Source organism: Clarias gariepinus, chromosome 5 (genome assembly GCF_024256425.1).
Source record: "Clarias gariepinus isolate MV-2021 ecotype Netherlands chromosome 5, CGAR_prim_01v2, whole genome shotgun sequence".
Lineage (NCBI taxonomy): Eukaryota > Metazoa > Chordata > Actinopteri > Siluriformes > Clariidae > Clarias > Clarias gariepinus.
The window spans coordinates 37636619-37655000 of NC_071104.1; the positions used below are offsets into that span (position 1 = coordinate 37636619).

Genomic DNA, 18382 nt, shown 5'->3' on the forward strand with positions numbered 1-18382 from the left:
GAAATGCAAGGTAGGAAGGAAAGAAGAAAGGATATGGAATGGGTGGAAATGAGAAGGAAGAAATAAAGGAGGACGGGAAAGGCAGAAAGGAAATACAAGGAGGAAGAAGGAATAAGAAATTGGGAAAAAGGAAAGACAAATAAAGGAAATGAAGGAACGAAAGTAAGTATGGAGGAGGAACAACCAGGAAAAATACGAGTATTATGATTTCTCAGTGCTTTGACATGTCCTTGGGCATCGAGACTCAGACTTGATACTGTATGCAAGTAGTAGTTCTTGAAAAATAAAAAACAGCCTGTACTTCTGGAACCTACTGCGGATTATTAGGGAAACATGCGGCATGACTCCCTCATATCCCATTCAGCACTGGACCGAGAGTCTGCTCGTGTAGGCATGACGTAAATGTTAGGGTGAACTGACTCAGACCTGATTTGGAATATGAGTGTGTGGGCATGGTATTAGTCATTTCTCAGACTGATCTGCTTGTGTTTTTTGTCTGTGTGTGTGTGTGTGTGTGTGTGTTTCTGTCCTCTCCAGGTTTCCTGAACATTCAGTCGTGGCCGGAAAACATGACCGATCTGAGTGTCTTCTCTAATTTGGCAACCATCGGAGGCCGGTCGCTCTACAGGTGAAGTCCTACTCTGTTTAAAGCAGCATGTTAATGGGAGCTCTGTCGCTTTGGCCACGTGACGTTAATAGACACGGCTTGTTTAGCCGAATGGCGTTCATTAAACCGTGGCTAACAGTCCATTGAATAATTATTTCTGTAATAAGTCTTATAGATAAAATGACAAAGATAGTTTGACGCTGTTGTCAGAATGTCAGGAAAATTTCACCCTGTAGTGTGCTGTCTGGAAGCGGTAAGACAAGTCTGAAATGAGCCAGAGTGTATCACTAAATGAGAGAGCGAGAGAGAGAGAGAGAGAGAGAGAGAGAGAGAGTAGATCAATGTATCTGCCAACTTGCTTAAAGGGTCTTGGGGTCGTTCCCTTAGTGCCCTACGATTGTACCAATTACTGCCTGTCACACGATACAGCACTGAAACACACCGGATCTGCCAGGGTGAAGAGAGAGAGAGAGAGAGAGAGAGAGAGAGAGAGAGACTATGGGAGGAAATAAAAGTGAGCTCACAAGAACAATGAAAATAAGAAAAGATGCAGCCTGGGGAGAGACATGAGGTCAAAAGGAAACAAGCGAGAGAAAAAAAATGGTGCAGGTCGTCTTCAGGAATACATTTAAAATAAATAGATAGATGCGAAAGAGAAAGAAAAAAATTATGTGAGAATAAAAATGAGAAGAAGAAGAAGAGTTTTGGAACGAGACTTTGGGAAAATAAATAGAGAAACTGTTGAGGAAAGACAGGTAGGGAGGAAAGAAGGAAAGAGAAGAAAAATGTACTGTAAAGAGAGCGAGAAAAGTGAGAAAATGAAAGTAATAAGAGAGATGGGCAAGGAAGAAAGGAAGAAGAAAGGAAGGAAGGAAGAAAGGAACAGTGAAGAAGTGGAACAAATGAAGGACCCATAAAAAGGAAGGAAGGAAAAGTAAAACGAAGAGTAGGCAGTAAGGAAGTGTGAGGATGGATGGATGGATGGATGGATGGATGAACAGAAGGAAAATGGGGCAGATGGAAGAAGGGAAGGAAGGAAGAAACAAGGAAGAAGGGATCCAGAAAAAGGACATTAGGAAACATAAAAAGATACAGCCAATAAGAACGTTGGGGAAAAAATAGAAGATAAATGAAAAAAGGTTAAGGAGAAAGGAAGGAAAGGAAATATAAAACAGGATGGAAAAGGAAAGCAAGGAATGAAGGAATAAGGTGAAATGTAAAGGATGGATAGTGGATGAAGAAGAATACAAGACCAGAAGAAGAGAGATAGAAAGGCGAGAGAGAAGTGAGAAAGTGGTGGGTAAGGAAAAAAAGAAAGAAGGGCAGAGAGTCAGGTGAATGGAACAAGGGTGGGAAGCAATAAAGTAAGGATGAAAGGAAGGAAGCGAAAATGAACAGTAAAGAAGGGACAGAGGGAAAGGAAAAAAAGAAAGATGAAAAAGACGACTATAAAAATGAAGAAATGAAATTAAGAGGAAAGAAAGAGAACAGGAAGTGGGTGTGTATGGACGGTAGGGAGACGGAAATAAGGGAGGATAGTTGGTGCAAATAAAGATGGGTTAAGGAAGGGACAAGGAAAGAAAGAGAAGATGTCAAGTAAGGAAGAATGAAATTTCGGGAAAAAATAAGGAAGGAAGAATGAAAATAGGAAAGTGAAAGAGGGAAATGGAGAGGAAGAAGGATGGAAAGTAGGAAAGCGAAGAAATAACAGGAAATTGGAAAATTATTAGGGAAGAAAGGGAATTTTGTAATGAATGAATAAAGGAAAGGAATAATAAGGGAAGAACACGGAGGGAGGAGGAGGGTTACTGATTGTTATTCTGCTCTGGTCTGTTTCAAATCCGCTTTGCTCATCCGGACGTGAATCAAATCACCATCGCTACGGCAACAGGTGTTGATTCCTGTGAAATATTCATGGATTAATTTGTCCCTCTTGTCGTTTCTCGTCTTTCCTCCCTCAGTGGAATCTCTCTGTTGGTGCTCAAGCAGCGGTGGATCTCGTCGCTGCAGCTGCAGTCCCTGCGTGAGATCAGCGCCGGCAACGTCTACGTCACCAACAACAGCCAGCTGTGCTACTACAACACCATCAACTGGACCAGCCTGTTCCGCATCCCCGCGCAAAAAGCCCTGATCCGCAACAACCGGGACCCGAAAGAGTGCAGTAAGTGCGGATGTTGCGTCCGGCCGCAAGCTCGATCACGTACTGTATGCACATCAGCGACAGCGTTCTACAGAGCCTTGCATAAGTATTTACCCCCGAAGCTTTTCACATGGTGTGTTCAAGGTGTCTTACCAAGAATTAATTAATTAATTAATTAGGATCCAGATGTGCGTTCAAACGCTCTGATACTGCGAATGATGCTGGTGCTAGCCTCACATACCCTGGAGAAGATTGTTGCACCACAATGTGTCACAGATCCAAATTGTTACTATGATTTCTCAAATGCAAGGACGGTTCTGTAAGGAAAAGTCTGCTGCTGGTTTTTGTGCGATAAGCTGACCTAGCACTCATCACCCACACTTACTGTAACCATCACTTTAAGAGTTCTTAGCACTGTAGTTTTTGTTTAAAAAATTATATTCAGTCCTCAAGACTGATGAAGGGCTGAGGGAAAGGAAGGAAAAGCTAAAAGAAGAGTAGACAGTAAGAAAATGTGGAAATGGATAAAAGAAAAGAAAGATGAGAAAAAGAGGACTGGTACAGTAGTAAAGATGACTAAATGGAAATGAGACAAGCTAGGAAGGAATGAAAGAAGTGAAAAATGATCGGTAGGGAAAGAATAAAGTGGAAAAAGAAAGCAGGAAAAGGAAGGGAAGAAAATGCAGGGAACGGAACAAGAGTGGCAATCAATAAAAGAAGGAGTGAAGAGAGGGATTGTAGGAAGAAAAAAGGAAGAAAGTAGGGAAGAGAGGTAGGAAAGAAAGAAAAACGGAAGGAAGGATTAAAGGAAGGAAGGAAAACTAAAGGAAAGATTAGACAGCAAGGTGATGTGATGAGAAGAAAAAGAAGACAGAAATCAAGTGGGCATAGAGGGTAAGGAGAAAGGAAGAAGAAATGATAGCAAATACAAATGCAGATAGGAAAGTAAAGGAAAGGGGGGAGGAAAGCAGAAAAGGAGGGGAAATGTAAAGGATGGACAGAGACAGAGACAAGACAAGCTATGAAAGAATGAAAGAAAGGAAATATGACGAGTAAAGAAAGAAGAAAAACAATAAGGGAAAGCAGGTGAGAAGTGCAGAAAATAGAGAACATTGATGGTTAGCAAGGAGGAAGGGAAAGGTAACAAAAGGGTAAAATGGTCGGGTGTTTTACCAGGAACAATAGCCAAAAAGAAATAAACAAGGAAATAAATAAAGATAAACTAGATGTGCAAAGCTGACAAGCTTTCACTCACATCTGGCCAGAAAAATGGGTCGCAAATTCAAGGTCAAAACTGTACGTTACCTCTGCTTTAGACAAAACCCCTCCAGCCCCCTCGCAGTTTCGAAATAGGAAGTAAGTTGTGTCTAAGTGTCCATAGTTGTGTCTAAGGGTCTTACCTCCTATCCAGTCCCCACTACACCTTCCCAAGCATGAGTCAACCTCTGCTATTCAAATACAGCACGACATCTTCATGATCAGCAGCTTTGCGTTTGAAGCTGTCAGCCTTGTTACCCCAGGACACGCACTATGCCATTACCCCCTGCTGCGGACTCCTCCTGCTACACTTTGGTTTCCTTCTGGACCAAATGAGTGTGACTCAGTAGGAAGACTCTCCTTAGCTTGATCTCTCTCTCTCTCTCTCTCTCTCTCTCTCTGTGGATGAGGGCACTTCACCATGCCTAGCAGGGGATCAAAGAGTTCCTGTTTCAGTTCCTTCCCCAGCTGGAGGCGAACAGAGGCCAAGAGGACCAAAGGACTATGAAGAGTCATGCAGAGTCATCCTTCCTCCACCGCTGTGGTGTGTCCACCCTTGAAAAATGCCAGCGCGTTTTGCTGCATGCTCAGAATTTTGTGGTGAAGGTTGTGAACCTCAAAAAAAACCACTAACTGTAAGGTAAAAGACGACCACTGTGGAAGTGCACATGGAGCCCACTTTGCTTACTCTGTCAGCAACAATGCAATTACCCATTCTCTGCAAATGTCGAGTCATCCTGTGAACTATTGAACGAAATTAATTGCAGGGAACAGCCGCAAAAGTTTTTTTTTTTTTTTTTTTTTTTGACATTTCAGAGTTCCATGTCCTCCAGTGGAGCCTATAATCGCCAAAGAGAATTGTACTCCCTTCTGCACATCTTTGTCCTTTTTTTCCAGCACAGAGTGATGTTTATGACTCTTTGCAAAGGCTGAAAGGTTTTGCCTCTGCTATTTTTCCTCTTTTCATCATGCTGGATGTCATGACGCAACACAAGTCATTATTTGAGGCTGAATCGCAATTGCAAACTTGTTGATGTTTGCTTAGACAGTTTCTCAATACTTTTCAGCTACAGTATAAGGTTTGCTTATCGCTTGTTTCAAATATGCCGTGTTTAGTCAGTATCCAGTTCGTGTTGTTCTGTGGTTCCCCGGGGAGACGAGGACATGGGAATCACACTTGGGTATGGAACAAAACAGCTAGAATGAGACTATTTGAGGGAGGTGGTTTCAGGAGATTTGTGCTACTAAGCTGACCCAAAGGAGGGAACTGCGGTGCGGTAGAAATGCCATATGTTCAGGGGATTTGGGCTGGAAAAAGTAAATAATCCCTTGATTCAATACACAGACTCTTTTAACTGAGTTTTATATAACCGGCACTGCATCCAGTGGCTGGGGGGGGGGGGGTTGAGCACTGGCTGGGAATCGAACCCGGGCCACTGAGCCACCAGTGCCCCTATGCACACAATAATACACTATGGGGAATTTGAAATTGCCACTCAGCATACATGGTCTTGTGCTTGCATGACTGTAGGAGGAAACCGGAGTACCTGGAGGAAACCCACCAAGCACTGGGAGAACATGCAAACTCCACACACACAAGGTTATCAAACCCTCATCCTTAGAGGTACAAGTCACCGGTGCAACCCACTGACCCACTGTTTCACCCACATGAAAGATAACAGACAAATCTGACCATAACCCATTAAAATAAGAGGGAAGGAAACGATACTAAAAGCATATGGAGAACCGAAAACGAAACAGCAGCATACTTAAGCAGCGCCGTCCGACCCAAGAGGATATTGGTGACAACAAACGGGTGTTAAAGTGCACTGAAACGCTGAACCCAAAGCCAGCGCTTAAAAGTCTCTGAGCGTTTTCTTGCCCCAGCATTTTTTAATTCTTGTAGACAATTGCCTTTTGAGGTTAATCATTTCCATGTTGACAAGAAATCCTTTTGCCCTGATTATTAATGTTTCAGAAGAGTGGTGGCAGGCATCAGAGGAAAATGTCATTCAGTAAAATGTCACTTAGCCTTGAAAAATGGCTGTCATTCTGAGTCAGTGCTCAAATTATATTGGAGCTCGCAGGGTTCCTACCAGGGGGCGATGTCAGACCAAAAGCTGATGGTCAATTACTGTAGCTCTGAGCTATTGATAGAAGACTGAAAGAAATGTTTCTGATTCTGTATCTAAACAACACATGGCGGTGGTGTTTGAATGAGCGAGGGGTGTGGGCTGTCATTTTTTTATTTTTCAGTACCATTTCTGTTATCCTAATTTGTTTTTTGTAGTGGTTAAAAAGGCCATCGTTAAGGCCACTGTAAATCTTTCTTCTCAAACATAAGTAATGAAAAGTCATTCCTGGATTGTCTCCTGTGGGAGTGATGTGATGAATTATTGGTGTACCCCAAGATATTTTTAATATCTGGAAAAAATTAAAGAAAGAATTATAGAAAATCACTTCAGGGCCAGTCCAAAACCACCCCAAGAATACCCCATCTTGCCATAACCACCCCAGAATCACCTTAATAACTACCAGAACAGCTTCCAGCCCATTCCAGCCTCCTCACAACCACCCCAAATACGTGATGAAATTGCTCCACAGCCATTCCAGGCTTCTTACTATCACCTCAAGATCACCTGAGTACTTGCTGAAACTACCCCAAGATCATCCTGTATTCCTCTTAATAACCCCCAAATCATCCATGTACCTCCTGAAAGACCATTACAAGACCATCACAGGGTCCTCCCAAACATCATAAAAACACCTTTAACAATGGTCATAAATCTTCTTTACCAAAGTATATGTAAAACCACCCCAAAATCCCACAAATACCTGCCTCATCCACCTTAAGACCATCCCAGGCCCCTAAACCAACCCAACTTATCTAACTACACAATCAACAATACTCTCCCAAGACTTCCAGAGTCACCAAAAATATCCAGAAGCACTATCCAGACCAACTCTAACACCATATGACCACCCTGATTGTTTTAAGACCACCCCAAAGTCCATGCCAAAATCAACCGAATATCCCTTAAAGCTGCTTAAAGACCCACTGAAATCACCTGAAAACCCCCAAAGAGCACGTCAAGAGCAACCCAAAAACACTGCAAGACCAATTCAACTGCAAAATTAGAAGTAGACTAACCCTAGACCCCTTAGGCCCTATCTAAGACCAGGCTAAATAAATGGACCATTAAGTACAAGTACATTTATGTTTAAAAAAAAAAAACTATTTGTTTAAGATGTGCAATTTACCAAGTCTGCTCATTTAAAACACCCCTCCTGTGGTTCATTGTGGTTTGAGGTTTGCATTGAGGATTGCAGGTGTATGTTTGGTATAATGTTGGTGTGTACTGTATATGTGTGTGTGTGTGTGTGTGTGTGTGTGTGTGCGTTGTCTCTAAAACGTCAGCAGGATTTTCACGCAGCTGCTGTGTTCTCTTCCACAGTGGGGCCTCTGTCTGGACCTGTCTGTCCTTTCTGTCTCTTACGTGTACACACACACACACACACACACACACACACACACACCGAAATACAGCAGGCCATATCAGCAAACTCTCAGCGAGTGTAAAATATGCATGACTACAGCAGGATTAGCGAACCCAGATGGTGTGCAATGAGCTCAGTCAGTTTCTGACAAAAGATCTTACGTTCCTGTCTAATGCCTACAGACACCTGAAGGTGCAATCAGAAATCACTTTTCTGTATTAGCAGATGTGCTAGTCCTGAATCAGGAACTGTTTTGATGGTTTGATGAGCTCCGTTGACAAATCGAGGAGCCATGAGTTAGTGTTTTAATACACATGAACTGAAAGCCTTTTTGTTAATATTATAATTTGGTATAATAATTACTAAATTGGCTGCACGGTGGCGTAGTGGTTAGCACTGTCGCCTTGCACCTCCAGGGTTGAGGGTTTAATTCTCGCCTCAGGTCTGTATGCTTTGAGTTTGCATGTTCTTCCCGTGCTTGGTGGTTTCCTCCGGGTACTCCGGTTTCCTCCCACAGACACCCTCGGATATCAGTCCTCTGTGTTTATTCCAAAGTTCAGCCTTCAGCTCTTTTATAAGTGTCTCACTGTAACGAGCGCTGTCTGTTTTAGAACCTTTTTCCTGATGGTGTTCCAATACTTCTGGCCCTGTAAGCGGCAATAAATTTTCTCAGCTCTTTTTAGCATTTCTCGATCGGCTATTTGAGGATGTTTCCGTTCCTGTACCCGTTTGTGTGAGTGCGGATCATTTTTGACTCATCCTTATACTGTACAGTATATTATTACACTGGAGACATTATAATAACAAATATTATACATTTGGTCTTCTAAAAATATTTCTTTATTTATTTATATGCAATTAAATTAAATTTAATTTAATTTGTATAGCGCTTTTACAGTAACAATTAACATTGTTGCAAAGCAGCTTCACACAATCAAAAGAATTACTTAGCTCGACCGTGTATGTAGGTAAAGGAAAAGAAAGAAAGGGAGATAGAGAGGAGAAGAGAGAGAAGAAGAGATGGAGAGATAACAGTTAGGTATGATCACAGTCAAACAATGTATAACGTGAATGTATATTAACTGTAGAGTGCAAGCAGGGACTCAACTATGACATCATAACTAAAAGGGAGAGCCAGACATGAGGGGGAACTGAGATGTAAAGCAACCAATTACCTCACCGTCAGCAAACCTGAGTGATCAATGAGAGTGAGGAAGACAGCATCCAAACATACCAGTTCACCATAATACTCTACGTCCATGAGTCCCCCAGATCTGCTCCTTTACCTATGGCAAATCTATTTATAAAAATGCTTGGCTAAATAAATAGGTTTTTAGCCTGGACTTAAACACTGAGACTGTGTCTGAGTCCCGAACACTATTTGGAAGACTATTCCATAACTTTGGGGCTTGGTAAGAAAAAGCTCTGCCCCTACTGTAGTTTTAATAATACGCGGTACTGACAAGCAGCCTGCATCCTTTGATCGAAGTAGGCGTGGCGGATCGTAAGACACTAGCAGTTCGCTCAGGTACTGCGGCGCGAGCCCATTTAATGCTTTATATGTCAAGAGTAGTATTTTAAAATAAATTTCACAGGGAGCCAATGCAATGTGGATAAGATAGGGGTGATGTGCTCGTATCTTCTGGTTCTGGTGAGGACTCTCGCTGCTGCATTCTGGACTAGCTGAAGCTTATTTATGCATCTAGCTGAACAACCAGACAGTAAGGTGTTACAATAGTCCAACCTAGAGGTGATAAAAGCATGAACTAGTTTTTCTGCATCGTTTAGCGACAATATATTCCTTATCTTGGCAATATTTTTGAGATGAAAGAATGCTATCCTGGTGATATTATCTACATGTGCTTCAAATGAAAGGCTGGAATCTATAATCACACCGAGGTCTTTTACTGTTGCACTCGATGGAACAGAAAGGCTATCTAAAGTTACAGTGTGATCAGAAAGCGTGGTCTTTAGACTAGAACTTCTGTCTTATCAGGATTAAGCAGAGGGAAGTTAATTAACATCCAGTCTCTTATGTCCTGCACAACTTTAGTAAACTGTTTTTTCTCATCTGGTGTTGCTGGGACGTACAGTATAACTGTGTGTCATCAGCATAACAATGAAAACCAATACCATGCTTTATTATTATGAATTATGTTGCCTAGAGGAAGCATGTAAAGAGAAAAAAAAAAAGTTAATTATTAGTGTTAGATCATGTGGCCAGATCTGGACTGGACCCGCCTAAATGATGACAGCAGTTTGGGCTTTAATTCACTCAAATTGTGAGCCTCAAAAAAAGTAAGGAAATTGGGTCAACTGCAAAAAACAAACAAAAAAAAAAACTGTTAGCTGTTTTTTCATGACTAGGCTTTTTTTTGTCAGTCATCCATGAAGGAAATCAGTTGCACTAGGAAAACACCAACAGAACTGCAAATGAGTCTGATTAGACTTGCGGTGCATGGCTGTTTTCTCTTTAATGCCATCTGGAAGTGAGAAAACAAGCAGATTAAGCAATGATCGATGCACACAAGACCAAGACTGTTAGACTAAAGGAAGCACCGCTATAGGCTTCTACTGCTGTACAATATAGACAAACATTTCATAAACATTAATACAGTAAATTAAACTGGACAAAAACAAACAAAATGCACTTTATTGTTCATTTATTTGTATTAGTATTAGCACATGTGTGTCTTGGCAAACTAATACATCAAGAGCCAATCAGATTGGGGGCTGGAGGTCACGTGAGCAGCTAACGATCCAGTCCAGAGTTGCTTAATATAATTAGTACGCGTGTAGTTAAGTCGAGCGATGGTTATAGCTGAACTAGTCCATCTAACACACCATCGTTGAGACACACAGAGTGACGTATAAAGGCTGAACGTATGCAACGGTGCATCATCCTGCTCTGAAAAAATCATATAAATCATTGATGAAAATATATTGACACACGCATGATAGATGATGCCGTATTGACATGTATATTTGTAAAACCATGAAATATCAACGTCGATAGCATGCAGTGTGTGTCACGTGGAAATATTGATATAAAACCACATGGTTTCTCATCGCTCAATTCTCCCAGCATTTAAATCAACATGGACGACTCAGAAAGCCTCAGGGTTTAATCAGAAATCTTTAGTAAGCTGAAAACCACAGACTGCATGCTCTTAGGGTACTGGCTCGGGCTTGTGGGGCGGGTAAGAAAGAAAGGGATTGTAGAGGGGGACTGTAACGATGACGAATCTCTTCATTTTGGTTATTTATTTAAACTGTGTTGCATGTCTAGACTAACTGAGTGTGTCCAGGATATAAAAGATTGGATGACCAATAACTGTCTTTTACTAAATTCAGATAAGGCATATATTACTTTTTGGCCCAAAAACCAGTTTACAACAGCTCTCATAACTCGACAAAAATCCTTTATCACCCAAATGAGGATGGGTTCCCTGTTGAGTCCGGTTCCTCTCAAGGTGTCTACCTTTTGCTATCTCAGGGAGTTTTCCTTACCTACTACTCCAAGACATCTCAGTGGGTGAAGGCTCTGGGTTACTAATCAGAAGATCCAGGGTTCGAGCTCCAGCTCCGCCAAGCTGCTGCCAACTGTCGGGGTTTTGCGCGCCGCCCTTAACCCTCTCTGCTGCTTTCTGACCCCAGCCCCCAAGCCAAAATGTGATTCTGTAAACAAAGTAAGGCTGTTTTTGACCCCTTTACGGCATTTGGAAGACACCCTTATCCAGAGCGACTTACATTTTTATCTCATTATACTCATCTGAGCGGTTAAAGGCGTTGCTCAAGGGTCCAACTGTGGGCACTTCTTGGGTGTGGGGTTTGAACCTGGAACCTTCTGAACCCTAGACCAAAGCCCCTGCAAATCAGCCAAAAACATCATTAGGACTTGAGCAAAACTAAAAAAGAACTAATAAAACAAAACATTTCTTTTTATTGTTTCTGTGTGTAACAGCGAATATCTCATACATTTCTTTTCAGCTATGGACCGCATGGTGTGTGACCCGTTGTGTTCAGACGCTGGGTGTTGGGGTCCCGGTCCGGATCAGTGCCTCTCCTGCCGCTTCTTCAGCAGGGGGCGCATGTGTGTGAGGTCCTGCAACCTGCACTACGGGTCAGCTATATAATCTGTTCATTCCTTTTACACACACGCACACACACACACACACACACACACACACACACACACACACCCACCTATTTTTGCCTCGAGCCCGAGCCAGAACCCAAGCTTTGATTTTGAGTTCAGGTTACAGTCTGTCTGAGGTTCCACGTGTTGTTCCCCTGAGTCTAAGAGCAGGTTTCTGCTGGGTTCTTCTGGTGGTTAGCCTGGCTGTGACCTCTAGTGACCAGTGTGTTGCCCAGAGTGTCTCCCGGTCTTTGATCTGTATAAAGCACTTAATGAAACTATTGTATTTTTTAGAGAGGTGGCAGTAGTTCTGAATCTGACTGTATGCTACAGCGTCTGGATGTGAAGCTTGATTACTGCATTACTTCCTGTTTTTTTTACCCCATCTGTCTCACCTGGGGAGTCAGTCTGTCTGTGGTTATCTAACCTTATAGTCCCTTTGGTTTCTTTCTTTCTTTCTTTCTTTAAATATTCCCTCTTCCTCATCTATTTAAACTCTTCTATCAATCCACCCATCTCTTCTTCCATCATTTCTTTCTTTCGTCCTTTCTTTCTTCATTTATTTATTACTTGCCCCTTTTCCCTTGCCCTTGCACTTACATCTTCTTTCTTTCTTTCTTTCTTTCTTTCTTTCTTTCTTTCTTTCTTTTTTTCTTCTCTTCTCCTTTCTTTTTTATTACTTCCTCCATATTTCTTTCTTTCTTTTCCTTTTTCTTTCGTTCTATATTTCTTTATTTTCTTCTTTTTTTCCTCTCTTCTTCCTTTTTTATTTCAGTCTTTCTTTCTTTCTTTCTTTCTTTCTTTTTTCTTCTCTTTTTCTTTCCTTTTTAATTTTCTTAATATTTCTCTTTTCATCTTTCTTCCTTTTTTATTTCTTCCTCCGTCTTTCTTTCTTTCTCTTTCTTTTTTCCTTTCTTCTCTTCTTAGTGACCTAGTGACCAGCGTTTTGCCCTGAGTGGTCTTTGATCTTCATGAAGCACGTAATAAAGCTATTAGATTTTCTTAAAAGGTCCAATAGTTCTGAATCTGACTGTATGTTACAGTACCATGCCTCGATGTGAAGTTACATTACATCCTGGTCCTTTATACCCCATCTGTCTCGTCTGTCATCACCTGGGGAGTCTAACCTTAATCCCTTCTTCCATCTTTCTTTCTTTCTTTCTTTCTTTTTTCTGTTCCTCATTTCTTTCTTTTTATGTCTTGCAGTTCTGCAGTTTGTTTATTATAGGTGATGGTTGGTCTGGCTGTGATGACGACTCTGTACTGCTTTCCTTTCCCACAAGTATTGTTTGAGAGAGAGAGAGAGAGAGAGAGAGAGAGAGAGAGAGTCAGTGAGGGTAGCAGTGAGCTGAGTGAGTTATAACTGAGGCATTATGAGCGGAGCTTAAGGTAAATTTATCAAACATGGCCACGTGACATCACTGTTAGTTTTTCATAAGATCACATGATGACTCAGCCATATTACATGAACCTGTTCATCCCCTCAATTTACATAGGAGCGTTACCATGGAAACACTCTAATAGCTGATTAAAATCCTGTTTATTACCTGTTCTTTCCTTTCTTCTTCCTTCCTTCCTTTTTCCTCCCTCCCTCTAATATTAATTCCTTGCACTATTTTACTATTATTTTATAGTAACAAATTGATAGTAACATTATCTTCTTGTGATAATGATAATAATAAACCCTAAACTCCGCCCCCATGATGATGTCCTTTGACTGATGTAACCTCTTCTCATGAGAGATTTACATTTCTTTTTTTCATTTCTGTATACGAGTCTTTATTAAAGTGCGATCTACGAAAGCACATCGATATTAAACGGGTTCTAGATGAGAGGTGAGATGAAGAACGGCATCTTTATTGCGTATACATGCTGACAGTTAAAGTGCATTTTGTCAAACACAAATATAAATCAATCTCTCTCTCTTTCTCTCTCTCTCTCTCTCTCTCGCTCAGGGAGGTGCGAGAGTTTGCGAATGGCTCCGTGTGTGTGGAGTGTGACGCTCAGTGTGAGAGAGCTGAAGATGAAGCTCTGACCTGCACCGGACCGGTGAGTTCCAGCTCAGTGCCATTTTCCTCAGATCAATGTACAGTATGTACAGTATAACACAAGCGGTATTCAGTAATCATGTACGTAAAGTGTGACCTGTATGAAGGAGAAACGTAATACAGAGAAAAGATGACAAATTCTCATTTATTACAGTACAGTTTGAAAAAAAATATCGTTTACATAAACAGTGCTTTGAAAATGACTTTGTGCACACGAAACACCAAAGCGACGTGAGCGTGCTAAGCCAATTAGACGGCGATAGTATTTAATTCCGCCTCTAGCTGTAAATATTGAATAAACTTTAATTACGACGATGTGGCGATTCCATGCACAGGTCAGCTTTACCATGTGGAGAAAAACAGCAGGGATAATTCATAGTGTTCTCACCAAACCACTCGAAATATTCGACGACTGCGTCTGTTTGTACCGACTTTACATTTACTTCTGAATTAAACAGTGAGGTCGACTGCTGGGTCAAAAATCACAAAAAAATGCTGGAAACTTCTCGCAGAAAATCTCTGAATAAAATGCATCCAATAATTTTCATTTTATAATAACTATTTCAATAGTTTCATGTTAAAATTAATTTTTAAAGCATGTTCCTTATGCACAAGGGAGTCCATGTTAAATGGGCAAAACACTGACATTTACAGAAGACTTCGAGCACGGTACGATGAGACTCTTAGCCGCGGTAAAACATTTGAACGGTGCAAACGTTTTAAAGAAGGTTGTACGTCTATGAATGACGATCCCGGTGGTGCGGAGATGGCGCAGAGCTCACTGTAGCCTGTCCAGTAAAAGTTCAGTGAGTGGAACTCCTGTTTCTTGATGTGTGACTAGACGCCAAACTGCGAAAAAGACACTCAACTGTACCCACAATCATTCACCAACACCACTTGCACATTACAGAACTCAACTGGGAGTTATTACCCCATCCCCTGTACAGTCCGGACCTCGCTCCAAGACAGTAAAGGAGTTCCCGGGGGGCCAGCGCTGGGATAAGTGCATTAGTGTATCAGGGGATTATATAGAGAAATAACTGGGTTCTGTTTTTTATTCCGGATAATCAAAAGTCCCGGTTTGACTTGAACACCCCTCATAGGTTGTAGAGGACTGATTCAGACCTGCTGTAAATATTACTGTTCATCCTAACAATATCAATACCTTTTGTAACAGAAAGTGTTGGGTGACTTATTTCTGTGGTTTAAAGCGTTATTACGTACGTAATTTGGATTCGGCTAATCCAGCCGCGTGGCGACACTCAGGGAAGATAGATGACCGAGTTTTCAGGACAGTAAGTTGTTATGGAGTGTGTGAGACGCCGGCCCCTAAATTCCGTCTGTCGTGAGAGGAAATCAATACGGGCCGCTGTGTAGCAGAAGGCGCCGCATCAACGGTCCAGGATTCCTTCTTGCTATTATTTTTCTCTCTCTCTCTCTTTTTTTTTATTTACGTGTGTCATGCGGTAAAATATACTGTAGCTCAAAGAATCTTAATAAAGGGATTATGATCATTTTAACAGCTGAATGTTTAAACGATGGCGAAGTACTCGATTCTATTTGTGACATTTTCACAAAAGTTTCCGAAATATAATATTATAATATTATAAATACTCTAATATTTAAGGCAGCTTGAAGCAGCTAAAGTTAAAAAGAAGAAGACGTAAGCGAAAAGTTCATATAGGACAGTTTGACATGTGGACGTCCTGTGATTTTATACTGTACACTCTTTGCATATATTCGCTTAAATTAATAACGATGCATTTCGCGCATCGCCGCCAGCCATACACACGTTCCAAAAAAGGGGAATCAGACTTTTTTATATTTGTATGTTTGATGTTTATTTACTTCCTCCTTCTCCAGTTCCACCAAAAAACTATTTTATGTCCAATTCCATGAACACTTGAAAAAAAAATCCTTAAAATAAATAAATAAATAAATAAATAAGCCTGACATGAAAAAGCACAGCTTGTAGAAACATCCTTATGAAGTGAATACATTTTCATTAATGCTGGAAACGTTTAATTTAATAATTAAGGATTTTTGTGTAATTCTAAAGCTGATGCTTAACTGTTTTTCATCAGTCAATCAAACAATCAAACAAACAAACAAACAAACAACTATTAAAGGAGACAAATGTGTGTCTGATTGAGAAAGAGAGTCCTCATTGGGCACACATAGGCACACACACACACACACACACACACACACACACACACTCACGGATGCGAGGCTTTATAGAGTGTCATTTGTTTTGAACCCGGCCACCTGCAGAAGCAATTAAAGCTGCTGGAGATAGATGGTCGGATTTCTGGAGGTTTATGTGGGAGAGTCGCGGAGAGGTTGAGCAGGTGACCTGAGCAACAGCTGCATTAAAGAGGAGATTGATGGTATCTTCTGGCTGAACAAGCCTTAGAGGAGCTTTTCAGCCGAGTCCCATCGCTCTGTTCAGTGCGACTGCAGTGTGAATATCGAAGCCTTACACTTACACTTAAGTGGAGTGTCTCTCACACTGAGCGAGTTGCACTGAGACCGGCTCCGTGCATGGACGTGTTCTCTGATTCACTGAGTAAGTGTGTGATAAATACAGACACACACACACACACAAAAACACACACACACACACACCGTTTATGCACCTGCTGAACTGCGGCGCAGTGTTTCTTCATGCTGTTTAGACTCAGCCTATTGATGCTTTACCGATGATCTCTCGAGTAATAACTGTGTCATGAGCAGCATTAATTAAACACATGAACTCAGACAATACAATGATTCCAACACATTCTTTATAATAATTAAAATGAACGACAATAACAACAAAAACAACAACAACAACAACAACAATTATTATTATTATTATTATTATTATTATTATTTTTAATAGTATTAATTGTAGTAGTAGTAGTAGTATTTTATTACTGTTAATATTTTTGCTTGTTCATTTATTTATTTGTGCTTTTTTGTTGTTGTTTTCTATTATAAATAGTTGTATTCCTATTATTATTATTATTATTATTATTATTATTATTATTATTATTATTAAGCAGGGTATATATTTATATATTTATTTGTTTGTTTTTCGTTATTATTATTATTATTATTATTATTATTATTATTATGTTACTGTTGTTAGTATAAGCAGAAATGTTAATTTTTGTTTTTGTTTATTTATTTATTTATTGTGTGTTGTTTTTTATTAGTAATAATTGTATTCCTATAATAATAATATTAATAATAATAATAATAATAATAATAATAATAATAATAATAATAATTATTATTATTATTATTATTATTATTATTATTACTGTTGTTGTTGTTCTTGTTATTTAGCAGTGATAATTTCTTTGTTTGCTTCTTTATTTATTAATTAATTTGTGTTTGGTTGTTTTTAAGTTTTTTTAGTAGTAGTTGTATAATAATAATAATAATAATAATAATAATAATAATAATAATTATTATTATTATTATTATTATTATTATGTTACTGTTGTTAGTTTAAGCAGAAATGTTTATTTTTGTTTTTGTTTATTTATTTATTTATTCTGTTGTTTTTTATTAGTAATACTTGCATTCCTATCATTTTATAATAATAATAATAATAATAATTATTATTATTATTATTATTATTATTATTATTATTATTATTATTTAGCAGTGATAATTTATTAGTTTGCTTCTTTATTTATTTATTAATTTGTGTTTAGTTGTTTTTAAGTTTTTTAGTAGTAGTTGTATTATTATTATTATTATTCTTATTATTATTATTATTATTTTGCAGAAGTAATTCTATTTATATTTTACTTTAGCTAGTTAGTTTGTCGGTTATCGGTGGTAGCACTAGTTACATTCTATTATTATTATTATTATTATTATTATTATTATTATTATTGTTATTTTTGTTGTTGTTGTTAAAAAGGATTATTCATTTATTTGTTTGTTTGTTTATTTATTGGTAGTACTGTAGTTTTTTTATGTGTTTACTTTACTAAGTGTTGTTAATACACTCAGTATAAAGCGGCCCCCTGCTGGCTGGACGGTGTAACGACGTTCCCAGGTCAGCGTCACGATCACGATCACGTCAGATCCGAAATGTCTCGGGGAAAATGTTGTTTTTCTGAAAGCGTTGCAGCCCACTCCAGGAGGAGAGTAAAAAAAAAATCTAATGTGCTATTTCCCTACAAAGGAGCGCTCTTAGTGTGTGTCATTGCTCAGTCGGAAGTGTTTGCTGTGTGTACTTGTGTGTGTGTGTGTGTGTGTGTGTGAGAGAGGGTTGATGAAGCTGTGTGACGCTGGGGCTAGCACTCGTATTGATATCCAGGCTAACTGAGTGTCTCCTCTCCGCTTCCTGCGCTGCCTATATTACTGCGATAAATCCCCACCGCCTCATTGTTATGGTCATTGTGTGGGCAGTGAGCGATGGTTATTATCCGCGGCCTGGTTGCGGGTGTTTTATAGCTCTTCTTTGCTCTTTTATTTCTCTCTGTCTCTTCTTTGCTCTCCCTCTCTCTCTCTCTCTATCTCTCTCTCTCTCTTTCCTTTTCTTTCCTTCTCTTATGGTCGCCTGGTCAATTTATTCCAATTCAGCTTTATTGGCATGACTGGAGTGCATGAAATACATTACTTCCCAGGCAAGGGATATTAGAGTGGAGAGGAATACAGCAACAGCAATGATATAGATCATACATAACTAT

General features: G+C 39.7%; 1 protein-coding gene across 2 annotated transcripts in view; it reads left to right on the forward strand.

The window, feature by feature from the left end:
• The window catches only part of LOC128523835 (receptor tyrosine-protein kinase erbB-4-like), a 390263-nt gene that overhangs the window by 291358 nt on the left and 80523 nt on the right, over positions 1-18382 (forward strand). For both annotated transcript variants that reach the window (XM_053495983.1, XM_053495984.1), the window contains exons 11-14: positions 538-628; positions 2569-2768; positions 11493-11625; positions 13596-13689. In XM_053495983.1, the coding sequence (XP_053351958.1) occupies positions 538-628; positions 2569-2768; positions 11493-11625; positions 13596-13689 (518 nt within the window). The remainder of the gene's footprint in view (positions 1-537; positions 629-2568; positions 2769-11492; positions 11626-13595; positions 13690-18382) is intronic.